The sequence below is a fragment of the Schistocerca gregaria genome, chromosome 1, assembly GCF_023897955.1.
Source record: "Schistocerca gregaria isolate iqSchGreg1 chromosome 1, iqSchGreg1.2, whole genome shotgun sequence".
Lineage (NCBI taxonomy): Eukaryota > Metazoa > Arthropoda > Insecta > Orthoptera > Acrididae > Schistocerca > Schistocerca gregaria.
The window spans coordinates 721,897,744-721,924,043 of NC_064920.1; the positions used below are offsets into that span (position 1 = coordinate 721,897,744).

At 36.1% G+C, this 26,300-nt stretch overlaps 1 protein-coding gene across 15 annotated transcripts in view; it reads left to right on the forward strand.

The window, feature by feature from the left end:
* LOC126266709 (protein held out wings) overlaps window positions 1–9,974 on the forward strand; it is a 386,961-nt gene extending 376,987 nt beyond the window's left edge. For 4 of the 15 annotated variants that reach the window (XM_049971162.1, XM_049971217.1, XM_049971182.1 and 1 more), the window contains exons 7-8: window positions 3,418–3,516; window positions 6,834–9,974. In XM_049971162.1, coding sequence (XP_049827119.1) covers window positions 3,418–3,494 — 77 coding nt within the window. In that variant the 3' untranslated portion in view covers window positions 3,495–3,516; window positions 6,834–9,974. Of the gene's footprint in view, window positions 1–632; window positions 4,791–6,833 lie in introns of those variants that run through there. The other 11 variants (XM_049971258.1, XM_049971277.1, XM_049971268.1 and 8 more) reach the window with 3 other exon arrangements.
* Window positions 9,975–26,300: the final 16,326 nt, after the last annotated feature.

Genomic DNA, 26,300 nt, shown 5'->3' on the forward strand with positions numbered 1-26,300 from the left:
AGTGTACTTAGCTTTTGGTACTTAATTTCAAAGTACCAATTGCATTAAAAAGATTTTCCATAAACATTCATTAATATAATTGATTCAGTGTTTTTGGTAATAAGGAGTGTACGAGCATGTTATTCACAAAGCCTACTGCATAAGTGCATGAAAGTAATCTGGAGGCCAAACAACTACTGCTGCAAAATTTTGTTTTTATGTACAAATGTGATGTTTTGGGAAGCTCTAGCAAGTATATGCTTATGGGCAGTGATCATTTTAACATACTTTGAAACACTACTGAAGACAAACTTCATGTTTGTCTCCAAATTTTGAATTAATATCCTGAAATTTGAGGATGCCTGTCTTAATTACTACAGTGTACAAGCCTGCTCTGCAAGCTGTTTTGTTGCACTGTCATTCTGTCTTTTGTATTTGATGTTTTGCCATAACTGGTTGGTAGAAATGAATATTCTTATTCTTATTATTGTTATTAAAGTGCACATTGCTGTTTGCTCAAGATCATTGTGATGAAGTGCATAGCTATAGCATAGGTTGTTTAGCCTCCAGTTTTGAAGCAAATTTTATACATTGTTGTCTGGGTGTTGGTATGAATTATGGACATTTGTCAAGATATCCATTGGTCATTCCAGAGCAGCGGTGGGTCACGGTTGGGGTGTAAACCACTGGTTGCATGCACGATGGCCAGACCATCGGTAGCCGTTGGTTGTTTGTGCATTCACGGCAACAGGAAAGGGAGAAAAACCATATGCTGCCTCAACCTGGAACAACAGCTTTGACCATGTTATACTATCAACCTGACCAGTTTTTGTAATTGAAACAAAGCTTAAATTTGGGTGTTTGTGTTTCATATTAGCTTTTGTCTTGAAGAGTGAATTAAATTATTAGTGTATTATAGTTTACGTGTATTTCACACATGCACAAGGATTTATATGTTTAAAAAGTGGGGAAATGATGCAAAAATTACTTGTTACTCTTCATTCCCAGAACCAGTTATTTGTTTGGCACAGTAAAGATGCAGATAAAAGTTGCTGCATGACATTTAAATGACACTTTTGAATATTGTTACCGTTTCTTCCACCACTGCAATTAAACAACTCTTGAAGTTCGATCTGACAGGAAAGATAGTTTAACATGGTCTTTTTGATATAAAACTATATTGCCTTAATTTCTATTGTAGACATACTTTTAACCAGTTGACATAGAATACAATACTATGTTCATAATGAATGAACTGAAGTTTATATACTTTTGTAAACTTATTACATTCGTTAGCCGTTATGTTGCATATAGGCCAAGTGTAGAAGTGTGCTTAAATTGGTAAGAGGAGTAGAATGACTGATGTTTGAATGAAATGTTAAAGGAGAAAGGGAGAGTAACATCACCACTTTCACATCACATCAAAAGTGCTAAAAATGATGCTGTGATATATTATCCCAAGAATTTGCATACTTTTAAAATGAGTATATTGCAGATTATTTGCTTGCATACAAAAAATATATTTTAAAACTTCTGCAAATCAAACATTCACATACATGCAGTCATGCTGTATTAATCATTATTTGTGTGCTTTAAGATTAGTACTTTGTTCTTTATTGCCAACGTGGTGATTTTCTCTCCTCTTACTGAAAAATGGTGTGTATTTAATAAATAGTGTTGATTTGTTGTTGTTCATATAAAACTGAAAGGAAATTATGGCTTTATCTTTTTTTAAGCATGTTAGAATCATTAAATGTGCTGCTCTGCTCTGTATGGGTACTTTGAAGGTGTGATATAGTAGTTTTATTATTGCGATATTTGCATGTGTGTGCAAGAGGAATGGATGTGATTTTAGCTTCTTGATTCATATTATAGCTTTTTTGTTTGTTTAAACTTGTGTGCTATGAGAATATCTTTAGTGAAGGTGATGGGCTTGCAAAGTATTGTACTGAAATGCATTGAGTATTAGCTGCTTCATTAGTTATATTGGTAGTGTATACCAGATAGAGGTGGTGGTGATCATTAATCTCCTAGCTGCTGTAATAAAATTGAAGTAACACACAATATCTTCATACATCTGATAATGAACGATACAGTCTTTCAGTTAAAGTTTATCGTCTCCTAATGGTATTACATTCACAACTGATAAATGTGAGACTACATTAAAACTGCATAGCTTTCCACTCTTTCTAACTTTATAGGGACCAATTAGTGCGAGTTCCATTTCTTATATCTAATTAAATATCTTTAACAATAAATAACAGGTCTATAATTACAGTTAACCTCCTGCAGTAAGGAACTCGCAGACTTTATAAATGAGTGCATAACTTTTCTGTAAACACTCCAGAAGCTGAATAACTCATCTTTTCTGTAGTTCTCAAACAGTTTGGAAAAAAAAAATTGACTTCTAACGCAGGAAAATGCATAACACTGACCATATTCTCCATATGATGGGTGATAACATTTATAATGACACAGCATTACACAGGATGTATTCAACGTAGCATATACATATAAACTTCATAGGATGAATAACTGTCATACATAATTAAATATGTCTTATAATAATTAATATTTCATGACAGTTAGGTGTCTGGAATACAAAAATCGTGCATAAAGTATTCTTCAGATGATCTGTAGATATTATTGAACTAATCTGAAAGCAAAATGTAATTTTATCTACCTTGCTTCCTCCATAAATGATCAGATAATTTGTTATTGAGTGCTTGAACACTGTAGTGCCATATAAATCTTGATTTGTGAGGTAGCTCATGTATTACTTTTTAAAATAACTGTGTTATAACAAAATTAAAATGTATTTATTAATAGGGCAACAATTTCTTTCAAGAAAGTCAGTTCCTTTGTTATTGCCTCAGACACTGTGTATGTATATGTTTGTAGCTGTGTATAAAGTGTGACATGGTTATGCAGAAATCTGTTTCAAGTATTACATGTATGGAGAAAAAGGCCCATGACATAAATTAATGGAAGTTTTTATTTATGAGAGACTGAATTTGGGACTTCTAAGTGTTAATATGGCTGTATATTTGTAAAGGTCCCTTTCTTAAAGTTTTGCAGTAACTTAACAGTTGCAGTACTATGGTAGAACTGTGTGTGTGTGTTTGTGTGTCTCACTGAATACAGTGTTATTCATATATTTTTCCTACTTTGCATGTGAGAATCTGTACTTCAAATAATATCTTGCACAGTGAATATATCATGCAATTCGTGAAAAAAGGTGCATTTCCCCAGAAAAATTACACTGACCCTTTTTTAATGTTTTATATAATTTGGTTTCATTGTTTATCTACTTGTCAGATGTGTAAATATTTGTATTCCATGCAGTTTGTTGCTTCCATGTTGTAGAATGAATTTCAGTACTACATAATCTTGACAAATGCTTTAAAGTCCATTTGTTTTGTGTGACCGAATGAGCAGGTGCAGCAGCTAAACAACGGAGACATTTGGGTCAGTTACGGGAACATCCCTATCAGAGGGCTGGGGCTCTATCATGAAAACCCACTGCCTGATGGCAAGGTTAGTTTTCCTCTGTACCTCTTTTAAATCTTTCTTGTGTTTTCAGTTACTGCAGTCATTTCATGCAATGTAAGTCACACTTTTGTCATTTGATGTTGAGGATAAATGATTATAGTGGTGCTGCACATGTCATAAACAATTCTTGCTTTTGTTTATCAATGCATTCTTTGAAACTGCTTCACAATATATTGTTCTACTGCATTTCAGTAGAGATAAAATTTTCAGTCTGTTTAAAAACAACGTTCAGTCATCTCAAATATAATTATACCGGTTGGTTGCAAACAAAGCAAGACTTCTTTATGAAATGTGTGTGAAGAGTCATGAAATGTTTACAAGAACACTGTAGAAGGATGAAAAGAGGAAAGAAGGACAGCTCTTTTTGATCATAGTTGGAGAAAAACATCACATACACAAAGTGTACATTTTATTTACGTGTAGTACTGGACTTAAAAGTCCCTAGTTTTTGGTTACCTTAGGGAAGTAGACAAACTGAGAACAATATTACAGTAGGTTACTGTAGATTTCTATTATGTCTTTAGTACTGCAGCTAGTCTCCAGTTCATGACAATTTATTGCAACAATAAATGCTACTGAAGTTTTTCGCATTCGGGAAATGTGGCGCCATTGCTTTCTTGAAGTGTGACAATCAGTAATATTTTAAAATCAAAATAATTATCGTTTACTTAGGTGTTTTAGTCATTCTTTTTTATCTTACGTTGTGTACAGAGAAAGTATAAACTTCATGATTGAATTATTTATTTCTTTCATATTGATCAGTTTTATTATTTTTATATTTTAACGGTTTATTTTATATATATACACACACCAGACATACTGAGAATATTTACTATTCCTTATGTATAAACTTTTCATTGAGATATTATATATGTTTTGTAGTATTTCATAGTATTTTTATCGTATGGTTGTGATATTTTTCCATCATATGATACTGAATGAATGTCATTGATATGGAAGGAGTGTCATTGTTTTACGTCCTTCTTTCCTCAGTTTTTAATTGTATATAAGAAAGTGAAGTATGTTGTCCTGTTTTGTAAGGATATTTATGTTATGCCTTCATAAAAATGGGGGGTTGATCAGTACAGTTATTTATATTCTGTGTATTCTTTCCAGTTCGTAAACTATTTTGTATTTTGTTGATTTATGCTTGTTGTGGAATCATGCAATGAGATTTTTTACAATGGATTTGTATATGTTTAGTGCAAACAAGAATACGAGGAAAAAGAAATAAATAAATGAAAGAAACAGAAGTCAAACAAAGATTTATTTTTTTACTTTCACTCCATTCCTTTTCTTATTGACAAAAAAGTCCTTTAAGCAGCTTCAGTAGTTTGATTGGCTGCAGGAGATAAATTTGGGGACCACCACAGATAAGAAAGAATCGCACACAAATATGGCTAGTGCAACCATGGGATTAGTACACTGCATGCCTACACACACACACACACACACACACACACACACACACACACACACACACACACACACACACGCTCTCTCTCTCTCTCTCTCTCTCTCTCTCTCTCTCTCTCTCTCTCTCTCTCTATACAAACAAACACACACACACACACACACACACACACACACACACACACACACACACACACACACACACACACTACTAATGATAATAATTGGCACAGTAGAATCTACATATCACAGTGTTCTTTCCAAATTTTTCTATCCTCATTGTTTAACATTTACATTCCTCATTATGATATACATTTTGAAGAAACAGTTATTCTTCATATCACTGTGTCATCATTTCATGTGGATCCATGTGTACATACATATAATGCAGTTGTTTATGACATGAGTCAATACTCTGAAGATATTTGCATATGACTTTCAGTGAGCACATCCTGAAAATTTTTACATAAAAACTAAAACAAAAGACACTATATATTTGGGGCATAATTTTGTGAAACAAATCCTAAAGAAAAGTTGTCATCAGTAAACTGATACTAACAGTCCAATATATGTTTAGATAACTGCAGTCTTCCTTTTTCAGATAACTGTGGCTTTGTTAGTCTGTTCGTGTCTCATCTTTGTTTATGTTTCAGGATGTTACATAATTAATACTTGGCTATTATTTAATATTTTAACATAATTAATAGTGTATTTACAGGCTTGGATTTCTAGTTATGGTTTAGAATAATAGTATGGGTTTAATTTTAATAATATTGAGCATCACGCTCATACTGTTTGTGGTGTTCAGTTGCTCAGGAAATATTCCTTATTACCTTTCTAAAAGCAGTTGAATACTTACATATGGTAATTTGTCTTTTATCCTGATCTGAAATGCTTTGTATTACAAAACTGTCTTGAGAGTATACTCACTTTTGAAAGTTAATTTCTTTTTATTTATTAACTCTGGAAAGGCAGTAAATTGTAGATAGATATTTTGTACAGTCATTCTCAGTCTTAGATATATCTTACTAGCAAATTCATATTCATTTTCTAATTCACAGCACTTTTAAAAGGGGCTTTACATACTAATTTTTTGCCAGTGGGTGCTACTTCTGAAAGTCACGCAAACGAGCAGACCTGCACTTATTTGCTTTAAGCACACAATTGCGCGCAAATGTAATATGCTTTTCTTGCTCCGTCTCTCAATTGACTATCTCGTTTGCATGGCTTGGACCAGGACAGGCAGCCATATACTTCATTTTCACAGCACTGATTTGCTACATCTGGTCACTTAAATTAGTGAAGAAGCATGGTTATCATCACATTGATTGTAAATTTTTAGTCTTTTCTCCTGAATAATGTAGCTTATTACTTTGCTAAATGGCTGCCTGGAATATGGGTGTGCCTATTTGCAGTCATGCATAAAAATTGGTACATCTGTTTTTATTGATGGCTGCATATTGGCTGCAACTAGTACCAAACTGTTTAAATATGAAGATTTCTCAGCTGTATGCTATGTCTGCTTCAAAAACTGATTTACCCGTGGTTCTAATTGTAACTAAGAAATTCCAAAAAGGTTATTCAAAATGAAAACAATGTAAATTAATTCACTGATATTTTCCCTTCAGAATTCCTATTAACTGAAGCTACATTGTGTGGTTGTGGTGTTGTAGACTTGTAATGCTGGATCCCTCTTCCACTTTTATACAAGTAATAACTGCATACAGCTGGCAAGTTTTCCACATATCAGTGAGCTTAGTCATGTTATCACTCTGGGGTTTAATGACCATTAAAACCAAAAATAATCAAACTTTTGACTATAAATATACTAACATTCTGTTTTCTCTTTTTCTTGTTAACCTGGTTGTCCACCAACTTTGGCCCTGTAGGCTTGGAGTGCTAACACTGGATCCCTAGCTCCCCTCGCCTCGTGTTACGTAACATCTCCGCACGCACGTACGTATGGTGGAGCTAGTTGCCTGCACTCACTACTTTAGGACTAACTGTAATCTGGGGCCTCACTCATTTACCCACACAAATGGATGTATGCAAGATTTGTGTCATGTCATATAATTTCATATACTTAAAATTTCATTCATGTAAATGTTTCTCTGCTAACATTTTAGAAAATTGGCTGTGGATTGTAATGTAAGAGAGCTTTTGTGGTTATTTGCATCAGTTTCGTAAACAAAACTGAACTTTGGAACTGATCTGTTATATTCAAAAATTCTGAAAAATCTATTTAACATCTTAAGCTTTTTGAATTGCAGAATCATTGAGTTGGTAAGTGAATGATGTCTCCCTGGAATATAATTTTTATCTGTTTACCCAGCTCATTGTAATTGTCTTATGATTTGTGTTAGTCGATCAAGGCTTACTCTTAATAAAAGAAAAAATTAATGTAAAAATATACAGGAAAAAGAAAAGAAAACATAGAACATGTTTCTGGCAAAACATTTTGATCTCTTATTGTTCTGTCAACAACTTTTCTTAGTATAATTTTTGTTGCTACCTTGTAAAGCAGATAGATTGGATTTCAAATAACTTTTTTTTCCTTACTGATATGTTGCTATAATTTTGCAGGATTAAATAAAAAAAAAACCATAGTAGAAAATTTGGTTTTGAATATTCATTTTACTCATATTAGGGAAATAAATTCAAATATATTAAATGTAATTTAGATTTATAATGTAATATTCCTTGTTAGAATGGTGACTCATGTTTACAAGGTATGACAAGATGATTAAGTTTACTAATGCATAGGATATCAGTATTTTTCATTTGGAATATATTTGGCAGCTTCTGATACACTTATTAGTAAAAGACCGTCCACAAATTAGTGGAATCCCATTTGCACAGACTTGTGCATGAATTGGTCACATGATAATTGTGCACTGTAAGTGTTAAGTTATACAGTTTCATGTACTTACATAAGAGTCTGATTATTTACATCAGATATAAGAGTCTGATTATTTACATCAGTACTTTATCATTGCTCAGCAATCGGAGACTAAATGAATGTGCGATTTTTCTGCTGTGAAAGAAGCAATATATTAAGATATTAAAATATTTCTGCATCATATTAAGTGTGCTACCATGCTGCATGACCTCAGAGTTTGTTGCATTGCACTTCAGAGTTTAATAATTAGTCTGCACTCTGCAAGCATGCTATGTTAGATAAATTTATAAAACTTTTAAGAATTTTTTATATAAATAGGTAATTAATTGGGATTCTACTATGTTGATATTAATTTTATAGTTTATAAACACAGTTGCAATATTACTGTAATGGATGTGAAAAAATTCAAAATATTTTATGATGTAGTTGTTTTAATTTACTAGAACAGGCAGTGTGCAATTTTTGTTTCTTTTTGTTTGAAGAACGAGTAAAGTTGCAGTACATTGTGTGCTATTTCTAAACCATTTGTTTTGAGTGTTCCTCAGATTGTTTCATTGAAAATACTCAGTGAGAATAATTTAATGACATCCTTAAATTTTACTTTTTTTGGCTTGGTTTTTGGTAATCCCATCAATTTCTGTAATCTCATAAGTATTTGACTTTTGGCACTGAAAGCTGAAGGCCATATTAATGTGGAGGTGCTGTGGTAATTTTGGTACTTGTTTCCACTCTGAACAAGTGTGATATGTTTCTTGTATGTAATATTTCTTTCTCTCCACTTTCTTCTTCTTCTTTGAATATTCTTACTGAGTATTTTCCATTATACTTTATGTTATTATTATTAATAGTAATATAGTTATATTTTCAGTATAAATGTAATTTAGAATTTAATATTTTCCAATTTTACATTGTGCACAAGAACAACAAAGGTCTTGCAGCTTTATTGAAACTGCTGTAAGATTTTATGCACTAGACAGGTCAGTCTACTTAAGAGAATGCTAACAGAACAGTAGTCAAGAATCATCTCTGGTATATAGGTTACAATACTTGTTTCCTTGTCTTTATTAATCAGTCTTTTTATACAATGAGTGTGCTAACGTAAAGGTGCTTGCATGTTATGTGCACAAGTGGTGATAAAGTGCATTTCTTATTTGCAGTTTCAGTGTTTGTTTATATTGAAGTCCACTCAGTAAACTGTGGTACTTTACCCTTCCATTTGTAAAAGCTTGACATTAAATGAAAAAGAAATAGACAGCACTTTTCACATAATTCATAGACCCAAATGATTTAAAGATCCCCTAAGCTGTTATCACATTTCACTCCAAAAGTACCAAAAATACTGGAAGCATTAAATCAACATGCACACAATCAAGAGGAGAAAAAAAGTAAATTTCAGTGCATCTGAAACATACAAAGACACACTAATGCAAAGACACAGTTGTCAATAATAGTGAAGGTCTAGTGAATTGGGAAGAAAGATGCTACTTCTTTTTTTTCCCTTCCCAACAGCCTTCAAGAATACTACAAAAAAAATTACCCAACAAAGATGATGTATGAATTACTTATATGTTTAAAGGACTGGATTCTGTGGCTGATGTCAAGCTTTCATGGATTGTAACACACAGAGATACTATTAAATCTGTGCTTCATTTAATATATAGACAGTCATTAATAGTGACTTTGAATTAACAAAAAATACTTCATGAAATGATTGCATCAAATGGGAAAGCAGCCATTGAAAAGATTCTTATTGGGAAACCACAACTCATGACTGCAAACAAGGGCATTCAGCATAAATAATTATAAGTTCCTGGATATGTTGGTTTTGTCCAGCACAATAAGTTGCAGTCAAATATTAGGCCTAGAGTTATATTTTGCAGTATGTTTCCATGTGCCATATATTTGATGAATACACATTGTCCTACTTTATTGATATTTTACTTAATGTTCTGTCTCATAAAGAGCATTTCAGAAATTATAATTTAGAGGGAATGACATGAACATACTAAGGTACTTAAGAAAAGGGTTTAAACTAGATCTGTTCATGTTTACAAAAATTTATACATGATTATATGAATAAATTTTGTTATCTGTAAAATATGTGTTTGTAATAAAAGAGATTAATCCACAAGGAATAGAATTTGTGTATATAATCATTTATGTATCTATTTGTTGACACTTACATAAAGACTGACACAGCATTGTTTTGAAATAAAAGACACTTCTGTTTGTAACATTTTGGGATATGATAGATATTGTATGGAAAGGGACAAGAATGTGGTTAACTGTTCAAATAATCAAAATGTAACATCTGTTTGAAGTTCAGTAGTTCCACAATAAATATACTTCTGTGTATGAGGAAGAAGGGAAGGGGTGTGGAATCCGTTTCTGAACTGATCTGCAGACTAAAAGAAGTGTCAATCATTTATTTAAATATCCAGCAGTTATGTTTTGATTAAATTATTTTCGAGGTCTGACATTTGAATTTTGCTCCATGATACACTTCCCTTCCATCTATTAGTTCAACCCATGTAAAAGCAATGTTGTTTGTCAAAAACGTAAGCCTATAGCCAGACAAAACATTGAACTGCAGGTATTCTATTAGTTTGTGGGTACAAAATTTCCTTACTTCTCTTTCATATGTAGTGGATGATGCTTTTAGAATTACATGAACACCAAGGAATTGCTTGGGTAGGGTACCAAGATCCACTATTGCACAGGGTAGCTTCATAACTTGTGGTATCACAATCTCTGTAGGGGTATTGGAGAAAAAGAATTGGCAGTTTAAGCTAGGAAATGTGTAACTCCTCCTACAATCAGTAACTTTAGTACAACACAATCAAAAAGCCCCTGCTTCACATAGGTAGCACTAAGTATCTATGGCCAGATGACATGCCTGTCATATTGGTAGTAAATTATGTACGGAAACCTTCCTTGTGAATCAGACTGTCTATTAGTGAAAACTGTATCAGTACTCCTGCAATCATTCCTGAGATCAGCCTTCACGTACAGACAGAAACAAAATGATGGGTGACTTTTGATTTAGTAATATGTATAGATATTAATGTCACTTAAAATGTATAGCTCGCATTTGCTCTGTGCAAACCCCAGAGATGCCACAAATGTCAGTTTCTCTGGTGGTGGGCATTACAGCTTTGCATTCAAGATTTACAGCACTCTTTCAAAAAATATTTTTGTACTTAACCATAGAGCTCTGCAGGAATTTAAAAAAATGGGCATGAATAATTTATTACAAATGAAATAAAAGTTCCCTCTCACGCCTACTTTGTACTGAAGATGTGAGGATCAACAGCTCTTCAAGGAATCGACAGTTCAAATGCATATTACAGAGTTACTTTTGTAATCCCCCATCTAAACTTCATCCTAATTTTTGTAATGATCATGTACTGTTACTATTCTGCAACTAGATTTCTATACCTCAGGAAATGCAAATATATAGGGCAGAATAGTAGTGCCTACTTGCAAGTCATGACAGTGGGAACAGTAGTAAAAAGGGCTGATAGAGGCTCAAACGAAAAGACAAGTAACCTGCGAGAACTGGAACTGATACTACTCTCATAAAGAGCAGCAGGGAACTTAAGGGAGGGAAAACTGTGAAACTACTGGAGATATAAAACTCATAAATAGTTCCAAGTACAGAGGGCACATGAGGTAAGTGAAAAGTAAAGCATTCATTATTTCAGTTCAGATTTTCCCATTCCTGTTTGTCAAAGCTGGTAAAGCAAATATTTGGTAAGTTGTAGTCATAAACTTTGTAAATCAGGCACAATCTGTAGCAGTAGCAAAAGAACAAGAAGAAATACTATTCTGCTGCAAATTAATGTATGCATTTACTGGTGAAAGAAGAAAGTGACATGAAACTTTCAGTCTGCAGCGGAATGTGTGCCGATATGAAACTTCCGGGAAGATCAAAACTATTCACTGGACCAAGACTCGAACTTGGGACCTTTGTCTTTTGCGGGAAAGTGCTCTACCAACTGAGCTGCCCAAGCACAATGCATGACCTGTCATCACAGCTTTACTTCTGCCAGTAGCTCATCTTCTACTTCAAAACCTTACAGAGGTTCTTCTGTGAAACTTTGCAGGACTAGCACTCCTGGAAGAAAAGATTACTGAGACGTGGCCTAGCCACAGCCTGGGGGTGTTTCCAGAATGAAATTTTCACTCGGTAGCAAAGTCTGTACTAATACGAAACTTCCTGGTTAATCACCACAATTTGCCAGACCGAGACTCGAACTCAGGACCTTGCCTTTACGGTAATGCTAACTTCTCCATCGAACACCATGTTATTAGTACCAAGCAAATTTTCCTAAGATAACTGTAGCAGCTGCTTTGTATGAGATCATTTTCCCTACCAGTCAATAGTCCAAATGTTCGACATTGTGGTGGGAGAAATGGGCAATGTAGTCATTGTAGATGATTTTCAGTGCTAGCTATGTTGTTTCTTTAATTCACAGCAATGCTGGGACATTGCACTAATTGTTTCAAAGCACTAAAACTTTGTTGTTGGGAATAACACTAACTTTAATTCCCCATTTACAAACTTTGTGAATATTTATCATTTTTTATGTGGTGTAACTGTAAATAACAGCTTTGTTACAAATAATGGGTATTCTGAAATAACATTATTGCCTCCATTCAATTAAGGATCAGTTTTAGTACATATGTAAGGTTCATCAGTGTCCAGATACTGCACATAGTGGAAGCTATTTTTAGTTAATATCCATTTGTGTGTGTGTGTGTGTGTGTGTGTGTGTGTGTGTGTGTGTGTGTGTGTGTGTGTTCGCACACAAAGCAAGAGAGATTTATGAGTAGTATAGCTTGTGCTATTCAATGACCCTGTTCACATTGACAAATTAGGGGACTGATAACAGGAGCCAATGAAAAGATGAGTAAATTGTAAGATCTGGAACAGATACTACTCTTCTAAAGAGAAACAGGGAATTCAAGAGAGAGAAAATTGAGAGACTAATGGAGATGTGAAACTCATAAACAGTTCAAAGTGCAGATGGACACAATGTGTGGTTGTGTGTGAATGTGTGTACTATTGCTGGAAAAAAGAGCTATTTCTCAAAAGCTGGTGTGAATGCTGTTTCTTTTTATCTGTTTCTGTGCTCCACACGTCGATTTGCCACAGGTGAGCAGTAGCCTCTTCCATATTTTACATATTGCTACATCCAGGAATCCCTCTTTTTTTTTTTTTGAATGATGTACATGAGATGCCACTAATATCTCCCTCATTGCCCTGAGCAGTTGACCCAAGAAAGCACAATTTAATTTCACAGACCACACTGATTTATCAAAACTACTTGAAACCTTTAGAGTTTGTTTATTTAGTATGTCCATATTTTATATTGTTGTTAATAGCTGCTCCTCTGCTACGTTATAGATGAACTTACACTCACAAAAAAATGTTACTGCAAGCAGCATGTCCACTTTGCATCTATATTGTCACACAAGGTGTAACCACTCAACATATTCCTTGCCAAAGTAAAATGTTACGTATGTTGGCTGTTTTTAAAGTAAATTTTGTTAAGCAATAGGATACTAATTACATTCCTCTACACCTAGATGACAACTTAGCAATTCACAATAAAGTGTGTGGCAGAGAGTTCACTGAATTACCTTCAAGCTATTTCTCTACCACTCCATTCTCAAACAGTGTAGGAAAAAGAACACTTAAATCTTTCCACAAGAGTTCTGATTTATTATATTAAGATGATCGTTTCTCCCTATGTAGGTGGCACCAACAAAATATTTTTGCATTCAGAGGAGAAAGCTGCTGATTGAAATTTTGAGAAAAGAATGCTGGCAAACGAAAAGCACTCTGCCCCCTTTTTTTGTTGCCACCCCAGCTTGCATATCATATACATGATTCTCTCTCCTGTATTTCGTTATACTACAGAATGTGCTGCCCTCCTTTGAACTTTTTCAGTGTTTTTCAACAATCCTATCCAATGTGGCTCCCATGCCACTTAGTAATACTCAAGAAGAAGACTGAAAATCATAGTGTAGGCAGTATCTTTAAAAGACCTATTATGTCTTCTAAGTGATAGTCAATAAAATGCTGTCTTTGGCTAGCTTTGCCTACATTATCTATGTGGTCATTCCAGTTTCAGTTATTCGTAATTGCAATTCCTAAGTATGTGATTGAATCACAGCCTTGAGATTTGTCTGATTTTTCATGTAACTGAAATGTAGCAGATTCTTTTCAGTACTCATATGGATGACTTTACATTTTATATTATTTAGAGCCCATTGATACTTTTTGCAGCATACAGATATCTTGGTTAAATCATTTGGCAAATGGTTTTGATCTTCTGGTGACTTTATGAGATGGTAAATGACATCAGTATCTTGAAACAATTTTAAGATAGTTGCTCAGATTGTTTGCTCAATGGTTTATATACAGGGTGCATCAAAAAAATGTATACACACTTTGAAGAATCATAGAAAATTTATTACCCATTCTACAATGTTAAATTTCTGGAAATGGAAAGTTTAAAAGTCCAATTGGAAAAATAAATATACTTTGCAAATGTGATAAATGTTCAAACTGGTGGCCTTCAGGATCAATACATTCTGAGTACGAGTCACCAATGATTCCGTACATCATACCAATGAGATTTCTGCGCACACCACCTGAATCTCATTCCAAAGTGTGTCCAGGCTATGTGGTTTGTGTTTGTACACATCATCTTTTACTGTGCCCCATAAGAAGAAATCCAGCAGCGTGAGGTCTAGAGAGCGTGCAGGAAACTCGATTGGTCCCCTGCATCCTATCCACTGGCCTGGCACATTGTGATCCAGGTATGCTCGTACGTCCCTATGATAGTGCGGTGGGGTGCCATCTTGTTGGAAATAAAACTCATCATTACCATATAATGCACGAATGGCAGGGAATATGGAATCGGCAAGCATTGTTAGGTACGCTTCTCCAGTAACAGTACCTTCAAAGCGAAAAGGCCCAATGAGTCCCCTTGCAGCAAACCACACCACACCACACATTTACACCAGGCAAATTCACAGCCTTTTTGACTGTAATGTGAGGATTATCTTCAGCCCAGTACACACAACTGTGCCTATTGACAGTTCCATTGAGTTTGAATTGTGCTTCATCCAACCAAATTATGCTACCCGTAACTCCCAGTTCAAGTCTCACCACCTCGTGAACCCATTCACAAAATTCTAACCTTCGGTCTGGATTGTCGTCACTTAGCTGTTGCACCAGCCTTGGAATATACACACGAAACTTGCCTTTCTTCAGGGTGCGTAGCACACTACTAGCACTTAAATTACTCTCACATGCCGCTTGCCTTGAAGATTTTTGAGGCGAACACTGAAACAGTTCCAAGACCACAGTTGTAGAATCATCACTTGTAGCTGTACGAGGTCACACTGATCGACCTTTATACACATCACACACTGTTCCATGAACTTTGAATTTGTCGTAGATGTGTAATTGTTAACCTCGAAGGTGGTTCTGAACCATACTCGCTTCTCCATTGTCTTTGAACCGCAGCTACATTCTCAAACTTCCAGTACCACTTAATTATCTGCTTCTGCGCTTCAAAGCTCAAAGGCACGTCTGCCACATTGCAGTTAATTCCTTGCCACTGCTGCCACCTGTTGAAGAAACATAACATTACTTTCTCACAGATGTTTAACCTTGTAAAATGGGAAATAAATTGTCTGACAGTTCAAAATGTGTATACATCTTTTTGACACACCCTGTATATTAGAAATGGCAGAGCACCTATAAAATTTTCTTGGGGAATGCCAGATATCGCTTTCGTTTTACTTGATTAGTTTCTGTCAATTACTATGAACTGTGACCTTTCTGACATATAAAAGAAATGAGCATTGTTCGGCATTGTGTCAAGTTTCTGTTAATACATCATAATTGGTCAGTTGTGACCTTAAGGACCACTTTAAAATGCTACCAAGACAGGATGTAGTTGGCTGCTTCTTGGTATCACCAGAAAATTGGCACTGAGGGTGAAACTGACAAGCTGTAATATATACAAAAATTTTAATTTTTGACAAGAGGTTACAGTTTCAACCTTCAACAAGTTCATAGCACCTCTGAAACTGAAAATTAGAGCATTGAACCAAAATGTATGTTAAGCATTTCATAGGTGAAAAAGACTGTAATCCTATCAGCAACAGGGAAAACAGCTGAAGTTTTTAGTCTTTCAAAGTGGTTACCTTATGGTGTGTTATCCTCCTCCTTTTTTTCTAATACAAAGTTAACACTAACAGACTCCACTGAAGTGTTGCATACTTTCTGCTAGTGAGAAGAAAGCATTGAACAAAAATGTGGAAGTGAGTTGGGATATGCACTGTGGCATAATATAGAACAAAATAGTATGCACTATTCTAAACACTTTCAAGAAAGGAGTTACGTCACCATTCTAACGATGACTGACTTCACGAGGTTCGAGTAACAGATCACTTCACCTACTTCATTTGTGTATACTTAATATTAGTAGATGCTGTAGCATTAGTTTTTTAATAGCTGTACTGTGTATGTAACTACTCAAGTGTGTTTTTTGTTATGATATAAATGTCGATTTATTTAACTGAAACCTTCTTCTGGGCCCTCCATTGTACTTCCTTTTTGGCCAATGCAAGTATCTCTCTAACATGCATTCTGTTTCATCAAAATATTTGGTCATAAAACAGTCAAAATTTCATTTAAAATGTTATCTACTTTTTAATTTTTTCAACTACCTGTTTTTCAGATATATCATATCTATAGCCAAAATCTAGCAGCAAGAAAGAGATGGAAAAGGAAATTGCTGAGAGTGTGCCATACCACAATAATTTTATGATTTCAATTGTCAAAGTTTTTTTCATTTGTGCAGCTATGATGTGCTTGTGTTTCTCATAAGAATCTGGAACATTGTTTCTATTTTTATTCAACAACTTCATGTTTTACTTTTTTCTTTCTGTAGTCAGTCAATTTCTCTATCTGTAATTGCTATCGAACAATTCATCGGCTCATAAGTGTAAGGCTTCTTGGGTCCCATTTGGGTAATAAGTTGAAAAGGAATCAACACAACCAAAAGTAAATCAACTGTGTAAAGTAGGTAGTTGCTGATAATAAAAATCAGTTTCAATTCAACTGTGGTTTATGCAGTTGCAACACAAGATAGAGAAAAAGAAAAAAAAATTGTGTGGCCTTTTCTGCTTCTTCCTCCTTCTTCTTCTCTTTTTTTCCCAAGGTAGCAGCTTCCTTACGAAGAAACTTGATTAAATTTAGATGGTGTAAGTGTGGCTAGTGAGAGTTTATTGTTAATACAATATATTAGTTTAGGTATTAGTATTTCCTTGTCTTTTGTTACTGCATTTTGTTACTGCATTTTGTTGTTTGCTCCAAAACCCTGAGATATCTCCTTGATGTTGTTTATGGAAACTATGGGTGGGTGGATGGATGAATGGAAAAGCTGTTAAGACTGATGCAAGAAGAATGTTACAGATAACTGACATTCAAGAAACCACAGTCTTTCTGATGATACTTTTATGTAAGCACTTCAAGTTAACACCAGGATGTTGTTTGAGGCTTTCCCATAAGATGGTATTATCAAAGCTGCATGTGTTGGTTCTCTGGAGAAGTAGAGGTGCCAAGAGATGAGCCTATAGCACCATCACAGGGGACAGTGATGTTTTAGAGTCCTCTGCTGGAGAAACAACCGGCAGACTTCAGATGAACAGTACTAGAAACCTAAGCTGCAAGCTGTGTACACCAGCATATGTGCATGAGCAAGTTTTTGGTGTCTAGCTTAGCTGTCCTGACTTCTGTTTGCCTTCAGTGTGATCTTGTTGAATTTGTCCCTCTGTGGAAGGCAATCACTTTGTGCTGCCAGTGCTGTTTCCCATGCTTTGCTGAGCTGAAACACTATATTCCTGTTGATGAAGTAATTTATTATTCCCTTGAAGTAACGTTGTTCACCTAATGCTGTCACTGACCATTCCCATCAATTTTCTTTCGAACATTAACTACAGTGTCACTAAGATTCTATTGTCCACTTCCACCTATGGAGATTCTGTCATTAAAGGAGCACTCAAAACACATAATAGAAAATGACATAATCAACATACAGACAGAGTTTCACCTCAGTATTGTGCGGGAACCATCGTCACACATGCTAAGGTGTCACTGGCCATGGAGAAATAAATCCAATCTGAGCAAATCAATGAGGGATCAAAGCTGAAAGGCAGCTAGGATGGGCACCAACATTTTGCTCATGCACATATGCCAGGTTTACACCCAAGCTTCCCTGTACCAAGCACATGAAGCCTTGGCTCATTTTTCTGGCAGGGTGCTCTGGATCTCAACAATCCCTGTGACGATGTTATAGCCCTGCCTCCTGAAGCCCACATTTTTCTAGTGAACCAACACACAAACTGGTGAGTCACTACAGATCCCCACAGTGAACCTGAAGATGATAAGCAGCTGCCTTATTGAAATGCTCAGTGTTTTCATGTATAGTTTCCGAATCACCATCCAATTCAATGCTGAAGAACCTTTGAAGCAAGAGCTGGTCCTATCCGTGTAATAAAACTTTAAAATCTATTTCTCATCCATTTTCTTTTGAACCATTCACAACACAGAAAAAATTAGTTGAATTAGATTTTTCTAAACATGCCTCACACATCACTTTTCCGATTGGGTGGTAACTTCTAGAGAAATAATAAAGAAAACCACAGTGCCAGGTGAATAGATATAAAAAAAGGAAAAAAGAGACACGAAAGTGAGTAGGCACATAAAAGCTTTCAGTATTAATTGTCACTTGGTGGTCTCATGGGAAAGTGCGGGCTTGGAAACCCTAAGGTTACAGAATTGAATCTTGATCAAACATCGGATTTTTTCAGACTGCTTTAATGCTTGCCTTCACCTATCAGTGATGTGAATACGTGCCAGGAATGACATTTGCTTTGGATTCCAAATTAAACTGGCACTCCCTTTCATCCAGTAGGATTACTGGGGTAAGTTAAGGACACAGAAGTTGCTGAATGGTGTTCAGTTGGAAGAACTTACAAACCAAGAGCTGGACAACCCTCTTGGGGGCTCCTAACCAATCATGACATATGGTTTGTTTTTTAATCACTCTGCAGCAGTTTCTGAATCGGCTAGCTCAGTTGGTGGAGTACTTGTGCGCAAAAGCGAAGGTCAGTTTCAGTTGAGTACCAGTGTAGCATATTGTTTTAATCTGCCAAGAAGTTTCAGTATCAAAGCTCTGTCTTCATAACTCAGTTGCAGAAATTACACAATGAAAAAGGAATCGATATAGTGAGACCTTCAAAAATATTTCTTAAAATTATGTTTGACAAGTTACAAGAAGCAAAAATCTGATTTCTTTCTCAAATACCAATATATCATTCACATAGCTGTACCAACAGCAACTAGTCTTTTTGGAGAAGTTTTATTAGTTACTGACATTTACCTCAAATTCAAAAATACTGATATAATTTGGATATATCAGCAGCAGATAATGACATTGATAATAATGATTATTATTGTTGCCAGTACCAAAGCAGAAAGGAAACGTTTTTCCAGTGGTGTTCCACTAACTGTATTTGTAAAGATGGAAGCAATAGTGTAATGGTTTTTTAATGTTTCCATGTTATCTTATTTTTGTTTCCCCTTTTCTTTAATGAAAACACTTATAGTAGTTTTCAGTCGATAACGTCATTTGTTTTGGTACTGATGCATCATAGTAAGGATGTGAATTCTTGCACAAATATTGCTGATAGAAAATTGTTTTTGGTGTAGCGGTTCAAAGCTTGCTCAAGAACATACGTTTAGTTTTCAGCTACCAGTATTTCATTTTTTTCATTATTAACCTTTACTTATAGGTCAGCTACAAACACTTACTGCTCCATGATTTTAAGTTCATTTTTGTAAAAATGTTTTTGGAAGTGACTAATAACAACTGTCAAGTAATGCATAAAATGCATGTTTGACCATCAGATACTTTTATTTTAAATCCAAATATCAACCTGTTTGTCTTGAATCATCTTTGCAGATGAGGGTTAAAATGGTTTCAGCCACCTCATTACATTTGTTATTGCTAAAGAATGTGTAGAGCATGTCATGAATATCAATATATGACACTGGACTTTCAGAAGCAAACATACTAATACTAAACGTACACAGATAAGTATTTGCTTCTAACAGTCCAGTGTCATATATGACCTACATATTATTTAAGTAATGACAAATGTAGTGTGGTAGCTTAAACCTTTTTAACCATTATCTGTGAAGATGGTCCAAGACTGAAACCAGTTGATGCTTCGGTTTAAGAAAAAAGCAGCTGACGGTCAAACATGCATTTTATACATTCCATTTTTGTGATTGTATTTTCATTTTTAGAATTCTTTTCCTCTCCATGTTCATGGTTTGGTTATGAAAGTGCAGAACACGCCATGCAGAAATTAAAGCACAAGTAAATTTTGTTGCAGTTTTGTGACCTTATGAGTCAGGCATTTGACACTTGAAATAGTAGTCAGGCAGCACACACTGAAAATCAAAATACAGCACTTCATGTGACAGACTTATTCTTAAGCTCAGATAGACAGCAGAAGAAGGAAATCAGGTGGTGCAAGCTAGAGGTTCTGTAACTGTCAGTTGCTAAAACTCCACAATGAGATGTGTAAATCCAATCAGCCACAATGAAACATAGCAAGAACCAATATTTTTCTACAGACAGCATAGTAGAGCATCTTTAATTTTCAGAGCTAAGTGTTTCACAGGATTAATATGTATACGGGCAATCTTGAACATAGTCTACTGCAGTGTGTACAAAGAGATGCTTCACAGGACTTACAGCCCTCAGTGACAGATATATTACTACAGATTGTCAACAATTGCAAATAGTTTGCTTTTACACACGTAAGCCTGCCAGTTATTTTATGGAGAGAGTATTTATTCCCTGACCTGATCACATAGTTTAATACATTACATGTTGTCTTGCAGGATAGAGTGACCCATAGTGAATCTGTTTTCTAGGTGAACGATCATTGTCCTGGTATGCAAGCCAGCATGAAAGTGGTTGTGCAATTTTCCTTACTTGTGTGGGCAAATGTCTGACTGATTTGGAATGTTTGCCTCAGATGAGTAGGTTGGGTAAAGGAGGGAGGTTTTCAGAATAAAATACAGCTCAAATACAAACTGAAAAAAGTTTTTACTTCCTCCCTTAGGTGGTGACATGTCTGTGGCAACAGGAATGATACCCCACCAAATACTTTAGGATACTATAGGCCTATGTTAATATATGTTAACAATGTTAACTGATATTTTCCGATGTCTGCAACACACTGTGTACCATCAGATCACATGGAATAAATAAATAAATAAAAGATTTAAAATATCAATAACTATCAAATTCCACTTGAGAAATTCATCTTCATTAGTGGACTCTGCAATAGTTTATACAAACCCCAAAGAAAAAGAAGACTCCATTAAATGGGTTTACTTTATAATTCTGGAACTGAACAATGAGGCATTATAATTTTTTTCACAATTTGAACTGAGCTCATCATTTCAATTAAAATAATAACAAGAAAAATCATTAATGTTGAGTGTTGTTTTAATATTTGCATTGAACTGAAGAGATTCAGATTGAAAACCTTTGAAAGGGATGAGGTAACCTCTTGGCTGGTTGCTCATGAAAATGTTCACATATTCAGACAGTCCATTATTTTCTGTTTCATCTGTTATTATAGCAAGCTGATTGCTCAGTCATGCTGCAAGTAATATATTGGTGATGCACAATTGTGAATCAGGCAAGAAGTGTGTTTAAGAAGACAATAAAGGAAACTTGGGATATTTACAGCACTCTTCATCTACATTTAAGAACAAGAAGCCGCAAATATGTGGAACTAAAATCAATTGTTCCTATAATAATAATAATAATAATAATAATAATAATAATATACATGAATATGTGGAAGTGCATTGAGGAAAAGATAGTTCAAAAGCAATTTCCCAACATTTACAATGTATTTTTTTCTCAGTGAATGAAGTAAATTAAAATATTTCTCTTGTGAATAAGATACATCTTGAAACTGTGTGGTATTTATCCAAACTAAAGTTGTTACGAATATTAACATTATAAATAAGATAGCTTTCATGTACCTAAAACAAAAAAAAAAAAAAAAACAACAATATTCGTGGTGTGTGTCAATGCACTTATCATATAATATTGAGGAAGGTTTTGTAGCAAGTAGTCATTATTTACATTACCAAGTATGTTTCACTACCCTTTACCCTTTCAGGTGTTACCACATCCACAGAAGGTGCAAATTTGGTTTTACTACATAAGGTTAAGAAAGATGCAAACTTTCTTTGCAGTGCATATAAAGTTAATACTTTGGTAGCCACACTTGTCAAATAATATGGGAGTATGAGGAGCAAATATCAACTGCTATTTGTTTTATGTAGTAAAACTAAATGAGGACATTCTGTCAGTGAGTGTGAAAACACCCAAATGTTATAAAATAAATATGATATCCCATCAGGGACACTGCACCCACCCAGGGACAGGGCAGGTTCCCCCCACCGCCTCCCCCCATCACAGCTCTTAGACAAAGCAAAAAATGCATTGTAGCCAGGTGGTTGTTTACTTCAAGAAAATATTTAAAAGTCAGTGTTATCAAGGTTTTTAATAGTATCAGAACTGAAACTTTTTTATGGCTACTTACAACTCTCCACTCATCTTCCAAAGTATTAAAAATACTCCACACCTTCAGGTATACCCACACCCCCTGTACTATCGATCGTATGGCCACCCTTGTACCACACTGTGATAGAACAGGTATGTTGCATTTATCATTCTTTAACAATAAAACATTCATTGCAAGCACTTTTGATCAATTCCTTGAACATGAGTTTTATCCAGTTAAAAGCTCATATTGATGTAAAATGAGGCACTTTTGACTACAACAAAAAAAAATTGCTTTAAATTCTCTCTTTTTTTCATACCACACATTTTTTTTATATTTACTCAAGTCACTATTCACCGTTAATTTTAGTTTTTGATTTTGGTTTCGCTTACGGAAATCATACCTACAGTTATTGAAAACAAAAACCACATTTAGCCAGCAGAGATATGAGAGATCTTACATTTAAAAAATTCTGTCTAGAAAACTATATAATTATGAACTTGCTGGCCAGTACTCACCTACAGGAGAAATGTTAGTACTGACAATGCAAACGTACAGGCTGTGCCAGGGGCAAAGGTCAATATTCAGGGATATGAAATGAACTATCATTTAAAGCAAATAGTCCAGTAAACACAGGCTGTAAAATGCATACCTTAAGTACTATCAGCACCTGCACAGTAGAACAGATTTGTTCCTGTATCAAAGATGAAGAAATGCTAACAAGTCTTAAGGTATGCATTTTAGAGCACACGTTTACTAGACTTTTCTGCTTTGAATGATCATTCCTGTCATATCCATGAATACTGCCAATTCCTTCTGAGACATCCTGCATAAATGTACATACACAATCCTAGCTTTCAAAAGTCATAATTGTTTCCTCAGGGAGAAGAGAGGGATAGATTGTGAAAAGTTAAAAATGAAGGGCAAGTCAGACATTAGGATGAGATGGACCAACCCATTGTAAGGACAAGGAGGAACAAACTCAAGAATGGCTGTTTGTGGATTCTTTAATCTTTATTTTCTGTCAGATAGTTCTGTCGAGTGCACAAAGAGTAGAAATTGTCTGGCTTTGGATTATTTGCCACACTTATTGAAAGCCATTGACAATTACACTACTGGCCATTGAAATTGCTACACCACGAAGATGATGTGCTGAAGATGCGAAATTTAACCGACAGGAAGAAGATGCTGTGATACGCAAATAATTAGCTGTTCAGAGGATTCATGCAAGGTTCATGCTGGTGGCTACACCTACAATGTGCTGACATGAGGAAAGTTTCTATGCGATTTCTCATATTCAAACAGCAGTTGAGCAGTGTTGCCTGGTGAAGTGTTGTTGTGATGCCTCATGTAAGGAGGAGAAATGCGTGCCATCATATTTCTGACTTTGATAAAGGTCAGATTGTAGCCTATCATGATTGCGGCTTATTGTATCGTGACATTGCTGTTTGCGTTGGTCGAGATCCAATGACTGTTAGCAGAATATGGGATCGGTGGGTTCAGGAGGGTAATATGGAATGTCGTGCTGGATTGCAACGGCCTTGTATCACTAGCAGTTGAGATGACAGGCATCTTATTCGCATGGCTATAACGGATCGTGCAGCCACGTCTCCATCCCTGAGTCAACAGATGGGGACGTTTGCAAGACAACAACCATCTGCACGAACAGTTCGATGACATTTGCAGCAGCATGGACAATCAGCTCAGTGACCTTGGCTGCAGTTACCCTAGACGCTGCATCACAGACAGGAGCAGCTGTGATGGTGTACTCAGCGATGAACCTGGGTGCACGAATGGCAAAACGTCATTTTTTTTCGGTTGAATCCAGGTTCGGTTTATAGCATCACGATGGTCACATCCGTGTTTGGCGTTATCGCGGTGAACGCACATTGGAAGTGTGTATTTGCCATTGGCATACTGGCGTATCACCCAGCGTGATGGTATGGGGTGCCATGGGTTACACGTCTCGGTCACCTCGTGTTTGCATTGACGGCACTTTGAACAGTGGATGTTACATTTCAGATGTGTTATGACCCGTGGCTCTACCCTTCATTGGATCCCTGCAAAACTGTACATTTCAGCAGGACAATGTACGACCGCATGTTACAGGTACTGTACGGGCCTTTCTGGACACACAAAATGTTTGGCTGCTGCCCTGGCCAGCACATTCTCCAGATCTCTCACCAATTGATAACGTCTGGTCAACGGTGGCCGAGCAACTGGCTTGTCACAATACGCCAGTCGCTACTCTTGATGAATTGTGCTATTGTGTTAAAGCTGCATGGGCAGCTGTACCTGTACACACCATCCAAGCTCTGTTTGACTTAATTCCTAGGTGTATCAACACGCGATCTAGTGTCCAGAGGTGGTGGTTCTGGGTACGGATTTCTCAGGACCTATGCACCCAAACTGTGTGAAAATGTAATCACTTGTCAGTTCTAGTATAATATATTTGTCCAAAGAATACCTGTTTATCATCTGCATTTCTCCGTGGTGTATCTACATCCATACTCTACAAGCCACCTGACGGTGTGTGGCGGAGGGTACCTTGAGTACCCCTATCGGTTCTCCCTTCTATTCCAGTCTCATATTGTTCATGGAAAGGAGGATTGTCGGTATGCTTCTGTGTGGGCTCTAATCTCTCTGATTTTATTCTCATGGTCTCTTCGCAAGGTATACGTAGGAGGGAGCAATATACTGCTTGACCCTTTGGTGAAGGCATGTTCTCGAAACTTCAACAAAAGCCCATGTTTCTATATCAATTTTGAGTCTTGATTTTGCCTAAAAACAAGGAAAGGTGAAATCGACAGAAACAAATGTAAGAGATGGGTGGATAATTCTTGGCTTCCGGGCCTGAATCACCGCTGATTACGTATCAAGCCAAGACCTTTTTCAGGTGTGAGCAGAATTTGTTTGGGTTGACTCCAGCTGCATTTTACAAAAACAAAATTGCAATTATATGGCAAAGCACCAGAGAAAATGCGTCAGATGACCCATATGAGGGATACCTGATATATCCATTTGAATTCAGTGTAGCTGTGTATACAGATTATACACACAGCCTGGAATATATGTACTAATTTGATACACATGGCCTGCCAGGGAAGTCACCTTGTGTATTGACTTGATACACATGTTAGCCGGTGTGTTAAAGTATCTTGAGGTAGGAAGAGAGAGATCTTACCTATTTCAGACAACAAGCGAGGTGGTTCGGGGGTAAGAATAGGTCCGTGGTATTCCTGCCTGTCGTAAGAGGCGACTAAAGGGAGTCTCAAACGTTTCGGCCTTAATGTAGTGGTCCCCCATGGGGTTTGACCACCATTTTTCAAAATTCTACAGAAGTACGAGCTTTTTGGGGAAGTACACCTTACGTGGTGTATCACTGGTCCTCAATGCACTAAGATCTTGGCACTCAGCATTATAACGGCGTTGTAACCGCATCCACTATTCCTCAAATTGGGCCCAAAGTCTGATGGTTTGCACAAGTTACGCCCATAGTGCATCCCCATCTGCACCTACAATCATGATGGACTTTCCACGGCACTCAAAATCAAGCACGGTAGCCAGCCTGTTGTCGTGGGGTCCTCATGTACCCTCTAGGTTGTAGCCCCCTGACAACACAGGGATCGTACTGCCGATACCTGAGCTGTACCCTCCCTATGTTGGCCAAGAAGTAGATGCCCGTCTCCTTGCGGCATCAGGACTCCCGGCAACAGTCATCCTGCCAGGTGGCCCTTGCTGAGGCTGGGTGGCGCCCGTGGGGAGA